The following is a 19,197-nucleotide window of genomic DNA, read 5'->3' on the forward strand; positions in this document are numbered from 1 at the left end:
AGCTCGATTGGTTTCTTTTCATCTTGGGTGCAGGTTCTGAAAGTTCCATCTTCCATCCAACAGGGATTTTTCCATTGGCAGTTGTATTTGGTGAATAAATAAACCAACAAAGTATTTCAGGATTTATTTTAAACAGTACAAATGATTTATGAACAGGAAGGTATTAGAAAAGCAGAATCATGTTTCATGCAAGAAATGTTGCCACAAACAGAACTGGTCAAAAACTTGAATGAATAAATGAATGAATGAATAAAGCTTTGAACAGTCTCGCACAGCTCTGTCCACATTAGAGCGCTGTCTAAAAATTGTCAAACTTATTTTGCCAAGATGTCCTCCATCTGCCTCATGGTAATGCACGTCAGAAGCACCTTCGTCCCCAGAAAGTCTTTCCCGTGGAGCCTCTGAGCCAGCGCAGCAAGCTTCTTTGACTTAAACTGAATCACGGCCTCACCGATGCCACTTCCCTCACTGTTGCGCAGTAACGCAATGTTGTCCTTCTTTATTTTGTACTTGCTGAAAAGGCTTTTGATTTGATCTTTCTGCACATCTGCCGGCATGTTTCTTATAAACAGGCAAGTCTTAGCTTCCAGGCCCATGTCCGCACCCAGTGACCCCTCAGAGGCATCAACTAGGCCAGATTTCCTCTTTAGATTTGGTTTCGTTCTTGGGTCTTTGGGCTTTAGACGATGCTTGAGACTTTTAAGATGCATTTTGCTCATCTTTTCTCTCATTGCCTCCTTTGTGATTGATGAGACTGTAATAGTATTGGAGCCTACGTGGCAGCCAGTGAGATTCATTGCATAGTCAAAATCTTCAGTTCGATTAAAAAGGAGAAAAGCAGTGTCTGTTCTGTTGCCTTCTTTGTCGAGCAGATGCAGTACATTTTTGTGTGGAATGGTTGCACATCCAAACAACTCTTTTATTTCAGTCTTGGTCATCGTTTTTGGCAGATTGCTTACCATAACAATGTACTCCACAGCTGGAGTTCCTGACTCACTGTCAACTTTTAGCTTTTTTGGTCCATTAGTTAGCAGCTGGTTGATGGACTTCCTCTTGGGGCGCAGTACAGAAGCAGATTTTTGCCTGTGGTTTACACTTTCTTTAAGAGGGTACTGGTGGCGTTCTTGTATCGCCTCAACATCAACAGCATCTTCACATTCCTGCAGCGCGCTATTCCATATCTTCTCACACGCTCCACGAACATCCACGCAGAAGGGGCCCAGTGATTGCTGGTTAAAGTTAAGAGCAGCACTTGCATCCTGCATTGTAGCAAACTTCACAAGGCAGCCATGGTTTAATCCCAACCTCACATTTACTATGGCTTCCTGTACAGTCAGCCCTCTGAAAAAATGGCAGATATCATCTTTTGTGGTTGAGGGTGGCAGACCAAAGAGCCTGACGTAGCCTGGCTGTGAGTTTAGAGTTTGCTCTGGTGTCCTCTCCTCTTTCCCTACAGCAGCAGGACAGTCTGCGATGAGGACATCTCTTTGGTGGGTTGGCTGAAGACCTTGGAGAACAGTACAAATCCCAAGAAGAAAGGCTGCACTGGGATCAAGAGATTGTGCATCTGAAGTCTGTATATCTGCGGGACTGTGATGAACATTCTGTGCCTTCACAGATAGATTTGAACTAGCACGACTAACTGGGTATGTAGAAGAAGGTGAAAGACTTGCAGTATTATCGCGAGGCCTAGTATTTGAACTCATGCGATTTACAGCGGCACGTGGTCGCAGTCTAACAGCATGGTGGGAGGCTTTCTTCTTCTCCTTTAAAACTGTCTCTAATCTATGCTCCAGCTCTTCCATCTTGCTTATGTGCAGAGTCACCTTAGAGCCTTTGAGTACATTTCCAGTCAGCCGCATGGCCAGCTGGGCCTCTCTTTCTGTGTTGAATGCAATAAAGGCCTCTTGGAGCCTTCCTCCCACAATGCACACTCCACCATCAGGAATTCGCACAGAGCCAAAGAAAGCCCGAATATCTTCAATACCCGCCTTGGCATCCAGACCTTTCAGTCGCAGGATTATGGTCATTTTGCTGCTACCAGGTCACCAAGTTATGAGATACCTTTAAAAAAAAGTGAGAGAGAAGGAAAACGGCTGAAATGAGCCAAAATATGGGCTGTGTGTTAGCATACGACCACGAAACGCACATTCAGTGAGAACACGTGTCCTGCTGGTGGAAAGCAAAAGGGAAGGCGCAGGAAAAACACGTTTTCTTCTTTCCTTGAAATCCGAACAAATACTCACCACAGCCACTCACAACAGATACTGGTTAAAAGCTGGCATGGCGGGCGTTGTCACTGCTGTAAACCCGACTAAACTTTTAGTCATGGACCCATGCTTAAAATCTCTTTTGTCCCGCCTCTCCCGCTTAACCCCTTACCCCGTTGATTTTTTATAGACTTACCGCCACCTGCTGGAGGGGAGCGTAACTCCTGGGAGAACTGGTACATCACTGTACATCAAAAATAATCTGCATGACATTGCCCTCAGCTCTCTTTTTTCCAGTGTCCTCGTTGATTCAACACAATCATGTCCTGTGAGCCTAAACATATCCCCGTTTCTATGTGTGTGTTGTTGTTTTTTTTTTCCAAATAAAATAAGAGCAAAAATGGTTTCAGCAAATTACTAAAGTGCAAATTATTAAATAAAATTAGTAATTTATCCATAAAAAGCTAGAAAAAAAACATACCTTGAGTGTTGGTTTCCTAAACTAAGAATTGATCCGTCATGAATTTGAAAATGAGTAAGTTTCAGTTATTTACCTGAACTCTCTTTGTAAGGCTTGTGCATCTCCTATCTGCTCTCCTGTTTTAAAGCGTTTCACTTAAATCTTTAGATTTTTAAAATCTTACTTGATCACTAAGAGGTGCGGTCTCTCCTCCCCTGAGGTCTATGCCGATATATTAACATACGTACTTTGTGTAAGGAAGTGGAAATGCAAGATGCAGCTGCAGATTATGTTTCCTGTCAAAAGTCCCGTATGACTCACACGTTAAAACCCAAACAAAAACAAGTAATTACTACTTTGCAATAGGTGTATTTTCTAAAATCTTGCTCTTCTGAAAAGCTGGTTAGATCTTCAGCTTGTGTTTATCAGTACCTTAAGCAGTGAAGGTTTTCAATGTGCCTATTTGCAGTGAAATCGGTGAAAACACCCTTATTTATTTTATTTTAAACTACCCGCTGTGGTGGCCTCTTGTGAATAAAGGAGCAGATCAAAGTAACTTTATATTATTTAGAACAATGTAGGAGGCAGGTGTAAAAATTAAAGCTGAGTTTAAATACTTTGGGTTAACCATCCAAAGCAACAGACCGTGCACAAGAGAGGTAAAGAAGGGCGTCCAGACAGGGTGAAGTAGAGCAGCAAGTGTGAAAGGGGAGGTGGCAAGGTTTAGAAGACTGCCGTCAGACCTGCTATGATTTATTGTACTTACAAAAGACAGGAGACCAGAGCTAAAGGTATTAACGTTTTCACTGGGAGGGATCGGACTGGACAGAATTCGAAACATTTACATTTAAGTACACATTTAAATAAAGTTACAATCAAATTAAAATAAAGTTACATCTCATATATGAAGAAAATCCACTTTATGAATTTATAATGGAGCTAAACTAATGGTCAGATTAATACTAATTAATTTCCCCAAAAATAAAAAAAGTATTTTATATAGAAATCTTTTAAATGAATTTAACTGTTTTATTTCAGGTATGGGTTGTTGTTTTTTTTGTTTTTTTTACTCATTTGCGTCATCACGTCATCACGTCGCATAAAGCACTGTGGGTAAAAAAGGGAAGAACGTTGTTTACCATGGCGACGGAGACGCTACAGTTTGTCGTTAACAGACACAAAGTGCCTGTAACGTTGTTTATTTTAATGTACATCGACGTCCTGCGGTGCCAGCCGTTCACCATCCCCTTCAGGACTCCATCAGACTGCGGCGCGGAGGAGTTTTTCGATATTTCGAGTTTGTCGTGTGTGAGGTGCGGTCCAAATCAGCGGCGGAGCACAACAGGTCGGTTAACCTCACCATCATCACACCGCATCACCGGAATCGAGCAAACGACGCCACTTTGAAAATAAAAGTGTCTTACCGTTAATCAAATAAAGTTTAAGTCTAACCACAAAGAAGCCAAAGTAAGCTAGGGTGCTCGGTGCAAAAATAATGAGCTCAGGAGCTAGCACGCTGCTGAGATAAAGAGGTATGCACGGAGTCTGTTTGACGTTAAGTAAAGTTAGACAGCAGGTTTGAGCTGAAATGCAAGTAATGCTGAACAGAGCTGATCACATGCAAATAATATTATTTCAAACAAGAGCACAAAGCAGCCAGGTGCGCTTGGAGAGCACAGGAGGACACAAACACTGCTTTCAGAGGAGTCCTGCTTGCTGTAAGCCTTCTGACTTGTGATAATCTGAGAGGAAGCTAAATAGATGGCTCTTTTATAATTTATAATTCTCAAACTAATGACGGCTTCTGACATGAGCACCGTTCATGTTAGAAGCCTCCGTTTTCCCACAGTTACCGTTTGCTGTGTATTCTCAACTACTGTGGATTACTTTGATCATAAAGAAATCTTATTGCCAATTCAACCTTATTTTGTAACATATAGGTCTTCATTTTAGTTGTACTTCTTTTTCCTTCTTTCTTTTAGCTGCTCCCCTTAGGGGGTCACCAAAGCAGATCATCTACCGCCATCTCACTGTGTCCCTGCATCCTCCTCTGTCACACCAATCCTCTGCATGTCCTCTCCCATCAATAACCTCTGTGGTCTTCTTCTTTTTCTCTTACCCTGCGGCTCCACATTTGGCATTCTTTGTCAATTGTACCCACTATCCACCCTCTGTCCAAACCATCTCAGCCTTGCCTCACTAAGTTTGTCTCCAACATTTTAGGTTGTAATTAAACTGTCTTAAATAAAAGATCCTGTTACACACTTGATCCTAGATCCCAGAGTGCCTGTGCTCATCTAATGCTTTCCCCAAACTTTATGGGTGTATGATATATGTATATGTGGAAAAGGTGACCATCGTTGTTTTTTTGTTGTTGTTGTTATTTGTTTTTGGGGGTTTTTCTATTGTCAAATGGGAAAAGATGCAGTAATTAATTTTCTCTAGCCATTGCAGGAAACTAGAGGAAGAACAGCCTTCCTAAGAGCCCTCTTTTATACTCATTTGTCAGGCACTTCACCTGCTCTCTCTCTTCCCATTTTTTCCCCTTCTTTCTCTCCCTTTACCAAGCATGGCTTGCTTGTTGAGGCCCATCCCATTGTTTCTCCCGTTCTCTCTGACCTCTCACCCACATAATTTAAGGCAAATTCAAGCTCACTTAATCACGATAGTTACATTTTCTTTTTTTCTATGTTGTACACAAACATGATTTCTCATTAGCTCAATTACATATGATATCATGACACTTCAACTGCTTTACTTCTTTTCAGCTCTGTCACATGTGAATATACCTTTTGTCTTCATGACTCTGTGTTTATCAATTGCAACTTACTCAATATAATTCTTTTATTCAAAATCATGCATGATGGACCAGAGACTCACATTTCTCTGTCTTTTACGCGCTGCCCGCTTAGTGCTCTCACTCGCATAGAGAGAGACAAGGACACACCGTAGTTGTAACAATGTGCCCAGAATCTAGGCAAAAGTCAAGCATTAAAACCATTTTATTACTCAAACCACATTTTCTCATTCATCATATTGATCAGGTTTACTCTTGATTATGTTCTAGAAAGAATTAAGTAGGATTCCCTATTAGCAAAATTACATATGGATAAACTCTGTTTTAGCACTATGTATCACTTTAACCATAAAAAGACTGGATGTTAGGTCCTTTTTTTCCACTTTTGACGGTGTTTCTCAATCTTTCACAAAATAAAAATACTTCAGATAGGGCAAAAACAGAGTTTATTCAATTCTAACCAGCTTGAAGGCCAATATTTATTATGATCACCTTTATTCTTTATCACACCGTGAACTTTCTTAGACCAACGTTCTCGTAATGTCTTAAGTACTCTTCAGGAAACGTTCTCCAGGCTTCTTTGAGGACATTTAAAGCTCTTCTTTGGATGTTTGCTGCTTCATCTTTGTCAAGATGAAGCAATGAGAAATGTTGAATGTTTTATTCCCTCCTTTTCCAAATCAGACACTGAAACCATTGAACCGAAAGTGTGAATCTTTTCCCACAAAGTGCCAGCAGCAGCAGCATTATAGAGTCACCACATAAATCAAATGTAAGAAGGAAAAAGAGCATAACGGGTAGTGCTTTCACTTTATTACACGATTGCCCAACACTTTAGTTTAACAATAACAAAAGTAACTTAACCGTGTAACTCTGGGAGCTGTACAATGTTATCATATACTAAAATTTAAAAACTGAAGAAATATTTTCTACCTGGGATGTTGTATCCTGTGTCGAGTTTGTAACCAGCTGCGAATCAGTGATTTTAACCCGTCGTTTGCTCTTCCTGTCACATGAAGTGAAGCTACCGAGTGCTACAGCACTTGGTTGAGTAATTTGTTTACTCTGTGTCGCACATCTCCAGCTGCTCGTATCTCCTCCTCCTGTGCCGTCACACCCTCTATGTACTCATGCAGTGTTTTTTTTTTGTTTTTTGTTTTTGTTTTTTGCTTCATTTGATGAAACAAATTTGTCGTTTCCAGCTTTAGTGGGGACAGTTTTCTTGCCTGTTTTTGCAAAACATGGAGGTTTTTGTTAACTAAAAATCGTCATCGGTAGCTCACACGTGGCTCTCGCTTTCAGGCACGTCTGGGTTCGTCTCCCGTTATAGGCACCACAGAAAATAAATTAATGACATTGCTGTACCTGATGGTACTTCTCTGTGTTCCGAATTCCTTCAATTTTCACAAGTTCTTTGACACCACTGACTGAAATACCATTTGGTGGGGGGTTTTATGATTGAATGATTCATATGTGAATCATCTTAAAATTGTTGGGTATAAGGATTACACTGAGAAAAACTGAAGAACTATTGTTCAAGGCAGCTTTTAAAAAAACATTACAAGAAGATCTGGTTCCTTGGAAGCAAAATATAAAGAAATGAGGGGTCCCTCAAGACTTTTGCACAGTACTTAAATTAAGAGAGAACTAGACCACAGCAGATTATCTAGACTATGAAAACTGTCTGCTTTTAAAGGAATCCAGCATCAAGGACTTAGTTCTAACTTCTGATTCATACAGTGAGTGACGGGGTGGTTAGGGTTAATCTTTTCACACTCGAGTGTGTTTGCCCCTCCTGAACATCAGTGCAGTTATGCCATCACTTTCAAAGCCAACAAACAGTGCAACAAATTTCTGATGTAGATTATCAGTTTGACACTCAGTAATAATAATAGATTGGATTTATATAGTGTTTTTCTAGGCACCCAAAGCGCTTTACAATTCCACTACTCTCGCATTCACACACTGGTGGAGGCAGCTACACATGTAGCCACAGCTGCCCTGGGGCAGACTGACAGAAGCGAGGCTGCTATATTGCGTCATCGGCCCCTCTGGCCAACACCAGTAGGAGGTAGGGTAAAGTGTCTTGCCCAAGGACACGATGACCAGGACAGAGAGCCCAGGTATCGAACCGGCGACCTTCGTGTTACAGATACGCTTCCCAACCCCCTGAGCCACGGCCAGGGTTATGACAAAATATGACAATCTGCTGCTCTGAATTGCTTTCATTTACTTAGCCAGGGGTAGTTTTTATGCTCCAAATGTCTGCTGGCACTTGTTTGCTGCTGATTGAAGAGCTATGCATGGATCAGTGTGGGTTTAGAAGGATACAGGATCAGTCTACTTAGGAGTGCTGGCAGTGAAAGTTGGATTCTCATTTCGTTGTAGTTTGGCCTACAGATAGCATTAAGCTTAGAGGGGAAGATAAATGTCATCCCCTTTTTTTTCATAAAAAAAAAAAAGAAAACTCAGTAGAGGATGTGTAGATCAAAGCTTGTGAAATCACATCCTGTATCCTGTGTATTTGCTCTTTATTCTGTTTGCAGAAACTGCAGAAACAATTCCTTTAGAAAGAACAAAAAAAGACTGAAGAAAATGAGATACATGCAACTAAACCTGCCAATCTAGAAGGATGTGTGCCTGTCATTGTTTTGTGACACATTGTGGCAGGGCCACTTCTTCGCTTGGTCTTTACTTGTAAAAAAAACCAAAAAAAAAAACCAAATACAGCATAAACACCACATAAAAACACTGTTAAAACATTGTTTAAAACATTTTGGAGGGGTTGTCATTGCATTAATATCTCTGAGCTGAAAGCTACGCAACATATCCAGTGTTCCCTCAAAGTTTAAATTGGGTTTCTTACTGTTTTCAGGACTGAGCTGTGTCTGCCAGAGTGGGTACAAAACTGTTACCACTGATAAAGCGTCCATTTCTTGTGAGAAATGTCTCCCAAACAAACCGGTACGTATAGTTTTTCACTTTTATTTCGTTTTTGTTTTGTTTTTTAATTTGATGTAAGATAGTTTGTATCTTAGGTTATGTGAGCTCTTACAGTGTTCTCTGTTTTTATTTACAGGGCGTCACAAAAGATGGGTTTGGTTGTATTCGCTGTCCAGGCGGCCTCAGTAATGACGGAAAGTGCCAGTGCCCCCCTGGTGATGTCCTGGGTGAGTCACTGGTAATAGGAATGCAGTAAACAGTGGTACAGTCGTTGGTACTTTCATAGAAGAAGGTACTGGGTTTGAATCTGCCGTCCAGCTGGGGACCTTTCTGTGTGGAGTTTGTGTGTTCTTACTTTGCTTATGCAAGCTCTCTCTAGCTTCATCGCACAGCCCGAAGACATGAAATGTGAATGTGCATGGTTGTCTGTGACCCTGTGTTGGCAACCTGTGCAGAGGGAATCTCCCTCTCAAACTAATAAGCTAATAAATTGAATGAAAAACCGTAATAATTGTGCATTTGCTGCATGAAAGGTTGTTTTTGTTTTTCAGTGGAAAGAGATCTCAATGGAACCCTCTTGGAAGAGGCCAGGTGTGAAACGTGCGATGAAGACAGTCCTGCTTTGTCGGTACCAAACAGGAATGGAGACAGGTGTTTTGTCTGACTAAAATCTGCATATTTGAAGAGATTAATTAAGTACAGTCTCATTTCGTTCAGAGACTGTACTTTGAACGAAACAGATGATTTCACTGTTCCACTGTGGCACAGAAAGGCAGCATTAGAGATTTTAAAATGTCCAATATTGATCCCAAAAAGATGATTCTGTTTATCTGGACGTAGCGTTCTTTTTGTATGCACAGACATTTGTTTTTACTCCTGCTAGTTCTGTCTGAGTTGTAGTAAAGTCTGCCTTGACTGCAGATCTTGCTTGTATGGTATGTGAGAAATGGAGTGATACCTAAAATTGCCTTTTAGGTGTGAGAGATGTCTGGCTGCCTACGTTAATACCTCTTGTGCATGTAAATCTCCTAACGTCCCGGTGAGTCCAGACAATCTTGACCCTTTTGACATCTTAAACATCCCACATCATTAAATTAAGAGGCTATAGGATTGCATCTGTGATTGTTTTGTGATTTATTTTTTTCTCTCTCCCCAGGGAGGAGGTTTATGTTTCCCTCCTGGTATCATCTCCACCAATGTCAATCCCACTGTCACTTATTCTCAGTTGGTGAGTCTCCTTCTCTCTGATTTCTTGGTAAATTTTTTGATGGTTTTTTTTGTTCTTTTTTTCTTTGTCTTTTTTCTTTTTTTTTTAAACTCTGATCTGTTTTTCGCCTTGCAGAAGTTCAGTGTCCAGTCAGCCTGGTTCCTGGAAAACCTCTACTCCTCTTCCTCAGCTTGCCTTGTAAATCCAAGACTTTATGTATTTTATAAGTAATTCTTCATCTAAAATCATGGGAAGCAAGTTTAAGTCACATTCCAATATTGTCATAAACAATGTCCCTACTATGTCACTTGTCACAAATCATTAGATTTTTTTTAAAGCCAACCCCTGAGGTGGCTTTTAAAATATGTGTAATGTGCTTTGTTACGAGTGCTGTGTGCCGGTATTATTCTGATGTATTTAGCAGTGCTGTGTAAACAAGTCGTGTTCCTACAGGGCTTCTCCAACCTGACGGCGTGTCAGGCTCTTGGAAACATGTGTGTGATGAACATGCACTCTTTCAGCAGTGCATCTACAGATGCCTGTGCACTCTTCAACAACATCTTCAGATTCAGGGCTGCTTTGAGCTCAACCCAAGGCATTTCTTACTGGTAATCATGTATAAATTATGCGACCTTTCTGTAAACGTGAATGAATCCTGTTGTAGTTTACCCTGAGTGAATGCGCACAACTCTTCAGGAGAGCTAATCTGCCGTGGCTTTATTACGGGGATGAACCAGGAGTTGCCATTCGCGTGCTTCAGACTGATCCTGTTCCAATTGGGTTTAGCTTCAGAGGTAAAAACAAGGTAAGTACTTGACTTTAAGCCTCTTTACATTAAAACAGAATAGTAATGAAAATAACTGTGAAAGACAATGATAGCAGTAAATAAACATTTTTTGGCACCTTAAATTGAGATGTAAAATTAAAAAGTAAATGTTCTTTTAATTGACATTTTTGTTGTGTGTGTTTTTTGTCAGAACACAGACTTTAGACTGCTTGCTGCTGTCTACAATGTCAGAGGAGAGTTCCTCAGATGGGAGCAAGTGGGAGGACAAAATCTGCAGGTAAAACCCTTTGAATACTACTCTACAGCACAGCCCCTTAGAAAATTAGACTTATTTGCAGAAGCTGTTTAAGAGCCAAATGAGTACAGTGAACTCACTGTACTCAAATGGCCTCCACAATCACCAGATATCAATCCAGTAGAGCGCTTTTGGGATGTGGTGGAACCAGAGATTCACATCATGTATTATCAGCCAATAAATTTGCAGCAACTGTGCGATGCTGTCATGTCAATATGGACCAAAATCTCTACGGGATGATTCCAGCACCTTGTCAAATCTGTGCCATGAAGAATTAAGACTATTTAAAGTGTCCAGTGAATGTAAATTGTAATTGTAAATTGGGACATTTTGTGAGTTTATTACTAATAAGAAAACGAAACAGTGAATATTCCCCTTTTTGCCTTTTAATGTTAGTTTTTGTTTCTCTGTAAAGATGTCTAATTGTATTGCAGATTATTGTCTTGCGATGTATCGAGTGTAACAGAATCACTGTGTCATGATGTTATCCTTTACATGAAGTATTCCGATAGTTTTGTTAACTTATTCTGTGATTCTTACCTAACTAAAAGAGTTGGAGTTTTTCCGTGTTAAGCATGTTGTCGTCTTCCTCTCCTCGCTCTTTTAGCTTTGTCCACAGCCAAAAACCAAACGGGCAGCAGCCTTCAGCTTTGGGACAGCTTACAAAGAAAGTGTGAGTTTCTTTTATTTCACTTGACTGAGAAAAAGAATACAAACTCTCTAAAATGCTGAGTGGTAATATAAGCTGTCTGTGTGTGCGCAGTGTGTTCTCTCAGTAGCACAGCTGTTTGCCACCCACCCCGAACCATTGTTCTATGACGTCTTCCTGGACCTCGGTGGAGGAGAAAACACAAAACTTCTACCCCTGCCCACACTGATCCAGAACCAGCAATACAATGGAAGATTCATCAACCAAGGTTGGATTTATATAGACTGTTGTGAAAAAGCATTTGCCCCCCACAAACACTTACATGTTTCCAATAATCAAACAAAAAATAATCAAACAAAGAAAGACAGAGTAAGTACAAAATGAAGTTTTTAAATGATGGTTTATTAAAGGGGGGGAAAAGCTATCCGACCTTACCTGGCACTGTGTCAGAATTTATTTATTTTTTGTTTACTCAGGTTCTCTTCTTCTGATTAAAATTTGTTTGATGACCTCAAACATGTAAGTGTGACAAATATGCAGCCAAAAAATAAGAAGGAGGGGGGTAAATACTTTTTCACAGCTATAAGTGTGTTTTTGCTTGCATTTCTTTGACAAATGATTTTGTTTTTATACAGAGAGCATGAACAACTGGTACTTGTCTCGACGAATGTTTCTCGTCGACACCCTGAGCGGAAGAGAAAAGAGCACAAGTTCTCAGCCTAAAGTCATCCGTGTAGCCAGCAGTGTTAAAATAAGGTAGGCTCCCGCTGTGGAAATAAGGAAACTCATGTTTTTTATGAGTTCTTAATGATGGTTTCTCGTTTGGCTCTCGGCGAAGGCGGTCGCACTTTTTCCCTCCTCCTCCTTCCCCTTATCTTCCCTGCTTAGCCTCTTGTGTCCTTGTCCTGTCTTGTGTGTATTACTTTCCCTGGAACAGTCTCTCACTGTCGTTCTCTAAACCTAAAAGAGAATTATGGATTTGATCAACTGGTCTCTGAATGCTATTGACACCCTTTTCTCAACGAGAAGTCTGGGCTCGGGAGAGCCTGAGTGCCCTGGAGGGACTTTTCCTGCCGGATACACGATGGACGGGTGGCAGAAATGGAGGCTCATGTGCCTGGCGGAACTGTCGATCGAGGACGCTGAAGATATCTACCTATTCGGAACCATGATAACAGGGTTCTTGCTGATCGGAGCTGGCTTGGCCCTGGCTTATCGGAGAATTAAGAGAGCGGAACCGGCTGTTCAAACCACCCCAAGGCTGCCCGCTGGGATTGAAACGATGGGACGAGGCGCGACTTCTCACAACGAAAGCAGCATGGTTAAGACCTTGGAGACGCTTACAGCTGCTGTGAAGACTCAAAATAACACCATTGAGCGTATATTGGGATACATCAAGGAGAGGCCTGCTCAAAATGACATCTTTGAGCGAAAGTTGGATCACATCGCAGAACGGCTCACTGCAGTTGTGGGGTCTCAGAGTCAAAAGAATGACAACACCACGGAACGGAAGTTTGATACCATCATGGGGAGGCTCGCGGTTCTCCAACGGGAGATTGAGAGACCAGTGTCGGAGTGTCCAAGGCTGGAGCCGAACAAAAACTCCCAGATAATGACTGTGTGTTGACTATTCTTCCCATTCAATGCAAGGCCACCTGGGTTGGCTGGCAGACTGTTTACTTAGCCTGATAGGGCGGAGGACACTGTCTCAGCTGAACTCTGGACACGCACACACATACACTTACACTGATAAACACGCACTCATCCCCCTCCCTTTCCAAACGCCTTCGATGCTTGTTTCCTGCGTGGGAACACGGCGGGTCTGTGTGCGGCGCTGGAATGGTAGCGCTGTGCAGGGCGGCTGCTGTGTTCGCTTCGGATTACTCTTCACCCCCCACCCAATCCTGTGGCTTGTAATGTCTTTCACAAGTTGTGCTGTGGACATTTATGTGCTTTTTGTGCAGAGGAGTTTTTTTGTTTCCTGTTCTCATGCTGTCCTACCATGGAAGCACAGCATCAGTAGAGGTTTCTTTTTGTCCTCTTGTACTTTCCCATTGTTGTGTATATTTCAGTGTTTTTTCTGTAACGCTACCGATCTCTGACTTGTATCCCCATTTAATGTCTGTGTTGTGTGTGTAAGGTCAGGGGGGTCCCATTTCACTGCAGGGCAACCTGCATGTGGCAAATAAAGGATTGATTGATTGATTGATTGATTGATTGATTGGTTTTGCTGGTATTGATGAGACGTGTTTGGTAGGTTTCAGTTGGTTCCACGAACCCAGGAAGGGAAGGTGTTTCCCCCTCTAATGACTGTGACCTACACAGATGTTCTCATCACGGATCTCAACACTCAAACTGTGGCTGTGAGTGGGTCGCACACTCGCACATTGTTGTCATTATGCTTTCGTTTAAAGCTTAATTTTGACGATTACACCTAATCCCTTGATCTCAGTTGTTAAGTTTGACTAAATTAGTTGATTTGTTTATCTCGAAGCAAGTTTTTGAGTGTTTGCACTGAATTAATTTGTGTTCTTCTAGACAACCTTTGCTGTAGAGTATGAGATGGATCAGAGTGAGGCTCGCTTAAAGACAGATGTGAGTAAAAGTTTGAAAGAAATGTTGATGAAACACAGGGGAGGAGTTCTTGTATGCAGCTGCTGTTACAGCAAAAAGCGATGCAGGATCAACTCTGATTTTTTTTTTTCTTGCTTAGATTGCTCTGGGTGTGTTGGGTGGGGTGGCCGTGCTCTATTCCCTGCTGAAGACCATCAGCTGGAAGAGGAGGATTGCATCTTCCTTCATTGATCTGGAGGTCCTGTGCCTTTATCCTTTAATGTACTTCAGAACTATCTGCCGCTGTAACCACATGAAGTAATGTTGGTTTCTCCTGTCTTTCTTCAGACGATGGTGAAGTTTCTGTTGTTTTATGCTGGTGACCTGGCCAATGTTTTCTTTGCTGTCACTGTGGGAACTGGACTCTACTGGCTTATCTTTTACAAAGTATGTCTCATTCCCTTAAACAGCAGGTCTTTCTTTTATAGGATTATTTCTATTCTTGTGAGCTCTTTAATATGAATGTCAATGTTCTCTAGTTTTTTTTCCACTTCAGTCTTTTTGCATGGCTTTTAACAGCTTTTGTTTTCTTCTCTCCACTCTGTAGACATTAAAGGCAAGTTTTTTTCCTCCTCTACCTTTCCTTATCAGCACTGTTAATATTTAGATGTAGTGATTGCTGCTTTCTGGTACTTATTTGTGTCTGTGTCTGCTTAGGCCCAACAGTTTGTGTCAGTCCTGTTACCACTGCCGGCTCAGGAGGAGCAGTTTGTGACATACATCGGCTGCGCCTTTGCTCTAAAGGTTAGACACCAGCTGAGCAGATATAACAATGAGCAGTATCCTTGCTGAAAGCTAGATGGTATGCTTCAATCTGGAATACTGAAAATGTGTTATTTGGTGTGATTGTATCCAAGGCTGTCCAGTTTCTCCATAAGCTGGCCCTGCAGGTTACGGTTGATATATTTCTCATCGACTGGGAGAGGCCACGAACTAAAACTAATAGATCTGTGCCAGGTATCAACATGCTTACTTTTAGCTTCATAAGTGGTAAATGACTAGTTGCTTAAAATAATTATCCACATTGACTACTGTTTCAGTGAGTGGCGAATCAAAACATGACACCTCGCCAGTCAGCATCTGGAGGACTTACTTTGTGGCCAATGAATGGAATGAGATTCAGACAATCCGCAAGATCAGTCCGACTTTTCAGATCATGACTGTGCTTTTCTTCCTTGAGGTACATCTCCCACAATTATGGCCCTTTTGTTCATTTTGCAGCTTTTGCTACATCTCAAATTCTTGTTGCTGACATGCCATCCTGTCTTATCTAGGTGCTGGGCTTCTCAAACCTGGCCTTGAGGGACCCCTGGTCAAATTTACAGCGATCTCCCGAAGAATACACCCCCTCATACAGCCTGACACTGCGCTATGGTGTGGCAGCCTTGCTGTGGCTCTGCATTGGGCTTCTGCAGGTGCACAGCCTCCATTTGCTCACTTAACTTTTCTTTCCTTCACATCCATTCTCACCTCATTCTTTCCTAAGGTATCAGTGAAATGTACCCCTTTGAACCCCTTAAAAGATGTCCTTTAAACCCTACAGGTGATTTTCTTCACTGTGTTTTATGCACACTTTGTGGAGGACAAAATCCGTCAGTTTGTAGATCTCTGCTCAGTCAGTAATGTAAGTAGCGGGCATTGCATGAAGCCATTTTTTTCTGTCTTTATGGCCTGGATAAACATTTTTTTTGTGTTTGTTTCTGTGCAGATTTCTGTGTTTATCTTATCATATCGCTGCTTTGGATACTACATTCATGGCCGTTCGGTTCATGGACATGCAGATACAAACATGGAGGAGATGAACAACAATTTGAGAAGAGAAGCCGTATGTACCCCAACAGGCTTTTAGTCTACCTCTCACTAGTGTTTTCAGCTGACTTACATGCTTTTTTTAAATTTATTTTTTTAAGGAGTCACTGTGTGCTCAGAGGGGTTTACTCCCCAACACAGAAGTCCAGACCTTTCAGGTGTCTCTTACCAGCCGTCTGGGGATGCATTATAAAAAAATACAGGAATCAATCAGCAGGGTAAGTCCTGACCACAGTCATGTCTGCACCTCAGCTATGAATGTTCTGTTTAATGGTACTGTTAGTCTGCAGACTGATCAGTACAGCTGCCTATCCCTCTAATAAGAGAGTAAAAGTGTTTAAAGCAGTTGTCTGAACGGAACTTGTTAAACATATGTACTCTACCAGTAATGACAGACAGCCATGGAAAAGCTGCTCTGATGTTTACATTTATTTGGCTTCTTTTCTTTGCATCACAAATATCACTGCACAGTCTTGTAGTAGAAATTGGTATTACACAAATCATATAAAATGTGGTTCCCGGGGTTTAAAAGTGAAGCCAACACAGAAGTACTTTAAGCTTGCATTCTTTTGTAAGGCCACCAGGGGGTGACAGATGTGGTTGTAAAAAGTTTATGTAAAATAGACCCTCTGTTCAAATCTTCCTAAACACTTTCCTGTTCACTGTTAAGTTCTCAGTCACTGACTTCAGGTCATACTGACTAAAACATTCAGTCTGTTTTGTATCTTTGAGTCATTCTAAGTTTCAGGAAGGGTGTTTTAGCATTGACAGTGAGCTGGAAATGACAAGTCGTTAACCAATGAGCATCAGATTTAATAGTCAGACCCATCCCCACTCGCCACATCTGGTTTCAAAACACCAAGATGGCAACAGGACTCCCCAAACAAGTGGGCGACATCATGGTAGCTACACCCATGTTTTATACTGTCTGTGGTGTTGCACTAAACTATCACACGGACTAATTTTAGCTTCAGGTCTTGTCCTTGCAGTACAACTCATAAACATTTTGGATATGAAAATGTTTATGAGTGGGACGATCGTGGCTCAAGAGTTAGGAGTTCGCCTTGTAATCGGAAGGTTGCCGGTTCGAGCCCTGGCTCAGACAGTCTCGTCGTTGTGTCCTTAGGCAAGACACTTCACCCGTTGCCTATTGGTGGTGGTCAGAGTCCGGCAGCCTCGCCTCTGTCAGTGCGCCCCAGGGTGGCTGTGGCTACAACGTAGCTTGCCATCACCAGTGTGTGAATGTGTGTGTGAATGGGTGGATGACTGGATATGTAAAGTGCTTTGAGGTCCTTAGGGACTATTAAAAGCGCTATATAAATACAGGCCATTTACCATTTACCATATGAAGTCAAAGCAGTGGTTTTCTTGGGGGGGTTTTCTCAGAGCTTTTATCAGTTTGGTAACTTTTATTCATAAGTGCCTTTAAAGGAGTTGATTGTGTCTTGTCCTCCAGAGGAACCAGCCATCACGACTAACAGACGCATCCACGCTCAGCTCGCTCGAGCCGCACTTCAAAGCTTACCAAGCCATGAACCACTTCCTGGGATGTGTTATTGACCATGTTAGTACAAACACTCAAGAATAAACTCACTCAGCAAACTAAAAGCAGCAGAGTTTGATCTGACCTGATTCTAGTAGAACAGTTTGCTTATTTCTGTCTTATGTCGTATCATTTGAAAAGGCCCACTCTGACATGGACTACATAGTGAAGGACAAGCTGATGTTTGAGAGTGTCATAGGGATGGAGTTTCTTGAACCCACTGAGAAGAGCATCTTTTACAATGGTGATGGTCTGGGCCAGAGTACATTTCAGTTTGTTTGTCTCCACCTACGTGTGTGTACATGATGTCTGTTTGCACTTCTCGTGGCAGATAAGGCGCACACTTTTAGTAACGTGCTGTATTATGGAAACGAGGCCACACTGCTGATCTTTGACACCTTGTTCTTCTGTGTCGTCGACCTTGGATCCCAGAGCTTTTTGCTTGCAGCTGTGCTTACATACGTGCAGCAAGTGGTCAGTATTTGTTGTCCGTACTGCATGTTCTCAGCACCGCCTAAAAAGTACTGGCAGTAATCAACCTTCTCGTTCTTTACAGATATTTAGCTTTTTGCGTAACAGTTTGGGAAGGAAGAACCTCGCCAACAAGACTCTGGTGGATGAGAGGTTCCTAATTTAAAATTCGTTGCTAGATTGTTGATATCATCTTTGTTAATTAGCTGCATTTCTTTCACAGATGTTTACTATTTACAGATTCTGTCCTTTTTGCACTTATTTTAATAAGTGGTTCTGTAATAAGTGTTTTTTACTGCTGATTTTGATGTAAATATTCAAATTTTTTGACATATTTTTGATGATTAAATGTTTTTTATGACATGATAATCATCCTGTTTTTTATTAAATTTTATTATATTTTTTAGGTAAAGAATAGTAGCGTATCCGGTAGCTATATAAACAAAGGATGATGTACATGCTCATATTCTTATGAACCCAATATTATTTATAACACAATATATTTAACATCTCTGGGTATGTTGGTGGATTCTTGTTGACAGTAAGCAGCGCTATTACATGTCACCACTGGATTTTAGATGAATCAAACATGCTCATAGATTTAAAAAATCAGTCTCCTTATTTTATTCCATAAGAAATATGTGTTTGGGGGGGGGGGTTGTTTTCTTTTGTTTATATATATATATGTGTAAATCCAAACAGAATTTTAATTGTATAGAGGAAGGTTCCTGACTGAAGCTAGAAAAACACTGGCCAGGATGAAAAAGTTATAATCTTTTATTTTTATTTCTCTCTGTCTTGGTTTTCTTTCTTGACTGTGTGCCTTTTAATGCAGATGCTTTACTGAAATATGTCTGGCTCTGTTACCTCAGGCATAGTGGGGAATGTTCTCATTGCCTTTTGCTGTTGCATATTCCAAATCCGGCACACTACCAGTGCACTGTTCATGCTACCATGGTATGGTATTGCATTAGTACACATGGTGTTACATCTGTGAAGACTCCATCAATGATGAGTGGTGTAACTCCTACAAAGAGGTTTGGTGCATTGAAAAAAAATTTGGGAAATATTTCAGCAAGGTAATGCTTAACTGCACTGCATGATTTACAGTATGGTGGTTCCATAGATTAACTGACTAACCTGGCCTGCCTGGATTCCAGACTTGTGAAGACATTAGAACACCTCCAAGCTGCTGAACTCAAGAAAAAATATTAATAATTTTCTTTCAATAGTACAGAAACTGGGCTCATTAATACACAAAGTGTTCTTAAAAGAGGAAGCATTGCAGTGCGGTGCTAAATAGACCGAATCCTTTTTTTTTTTTTTAAACGTCTTGCTGACATCAAATTTAAATCCATCCATAGCCCAACCAAGGTAGCCCATCTGCTTCAAGTTTCAACATACCATAGATTA

The 19,197-nt window shown here is 41.2% G+C and overlaps 2 protein-coding genes across 4 annotated transcripts; one reads left to right on the forward strand and one right to left on the reverse strand.

Annotated features, from left to right (window-relative positions):
* Positions 1-109: 109 nt before the first annotated feature.
* rbm12ba (RNA binding motif protein 12Ba) lies at positions 110-6,504 on the reverse strand. Of its 2 annotated transcripts, none has more exons than XM_085422875.1 (2): positions 6,401-6,504; positions 110-2,064 (listed from the first exon to the last, which is right to left on the reverse strand). In XM_085422875.1, the coding sequence occupies exon 2, from the start codon at positions 2,028-2,030 to the stop codon at positions 315-317; it is 1,716 nt and encodes a 571-aa protein (XP_085279001.1). In that variant the 5' UTR covers positions 2,031-2,064; positions 6,401-6,504; the 3' UTR covers positions 110-314. The 2 variants fall into 2 exon arrangements, with proteins under 2 accessions (XP_085279001.1, XP_085278999.1); XM_085422873.1 differs by lacking the exon at positions 6,401-6,504 and adding an exon at positions 2,247-3,114.
* tmem67 (transmembrane protein 67) lies at positions 3,791-18,416 on the forward strand. 2 transcript variants are annotated; one of them, XM_085422872.1, is made up of 28 exons: positions 3,791-4,015; positions 8,343-8,431; positions 8,547-8,637; positions 8,962-9,061; positions 9,386-9,449; positions 9,567-9,638; positions 9,753-9,815; positions 10,071-10,225; positions 10,314-10,422; positions 10,595-10,681; positions 11,307-11,372; positions 11,463-11,616; positions 11,984-12,104; positions 13,606-13,711; positions 13,887-13,943; positions 14,062-14,160; positions 14,250-14,348; positions 14,619-14,705; positions 14,819-14,918; positions 15,002-15,141; positions 15,236-15,376; positions 15,505-15,585; positions 15,670-15,786; positions 15,872-15,988; positions 17,227-17,334; positions 17,455-17,557; positions 17,645-17,787; positions 17,870-18,414. In XM_085422872.1, the coding sequence occupies exons 1-28, from the start codon at positions 3,811-3,813 to the stop codon at positions 17,948-17,950; spliced, it is 2,955 nt and encodes a 984-aa protein (XP_085278998.1). In that variant the 5' UTR covers positions 3,791-3,810; the 3' UTR covers positions 17,951-18,414. The 2 variants fall into 2 exon arrangements, with proteins under 2 accessions (XP_085278998.1, XP_085278997.1); XM_085422871.1 differs by having other exon boundaries at positions 15,505-15,786; positions 17,870-18,416.
* Positions 18,417-19,197: the final 781 nt, after the last annotated feature.

This window comes from Rhamphochromis longiceps, linkage group LG11 (assembly GCF_057381845.1).
Source record: "Rhamphochromis longiceps isolate RC_006_pf linkage group LG11, R_longiceps_female_GT1.1, whole genome shotgun sequence".
NCBI classification, from domain to species: domain Eukaryota; kingdom Metazoa; phylum Chordata; class Actinopteri; order Cichliformes; family Cichlidae; genus Rhamphochromis; species Rhamphochromis longiceps.

What these genes read in the sequence shown, in the direction of transcription:
- rbm12ba (XM_085422875.1), bottom strand. Translation starts at nt 2,030, where the DNA reads ATGACCATAATCCTGCGACTGAAAGGTCTGGATGCCAAGGCGGGTATT.
- tmem67 (XM_085422871.1), top strand. Translation starts at nt 3,811, where the DNA reads ATGGCGACGGAGACGCTACAGTTTGTCGTTAACAGACACAAAGTGCCT. An exon ending in GTAAATCTCCTAACGTCCCG is followed by an intron (nt 9,450 to 9,566) that starts GTGAGTCCAGAC and finishes CTCTCTCCCCAG; the next exon opens with GGAGGAGGTTTATGTTTCCC. An exon ending in CTTCCTTCATTGATCTGGAG is followed by an intron (nt 14,161 to 14,249) that starts GTCCTGTGCCTT and finishes GTCTTTCTTCAG; the next exon opens with ACGATGGTGAAGTTTCTGTT.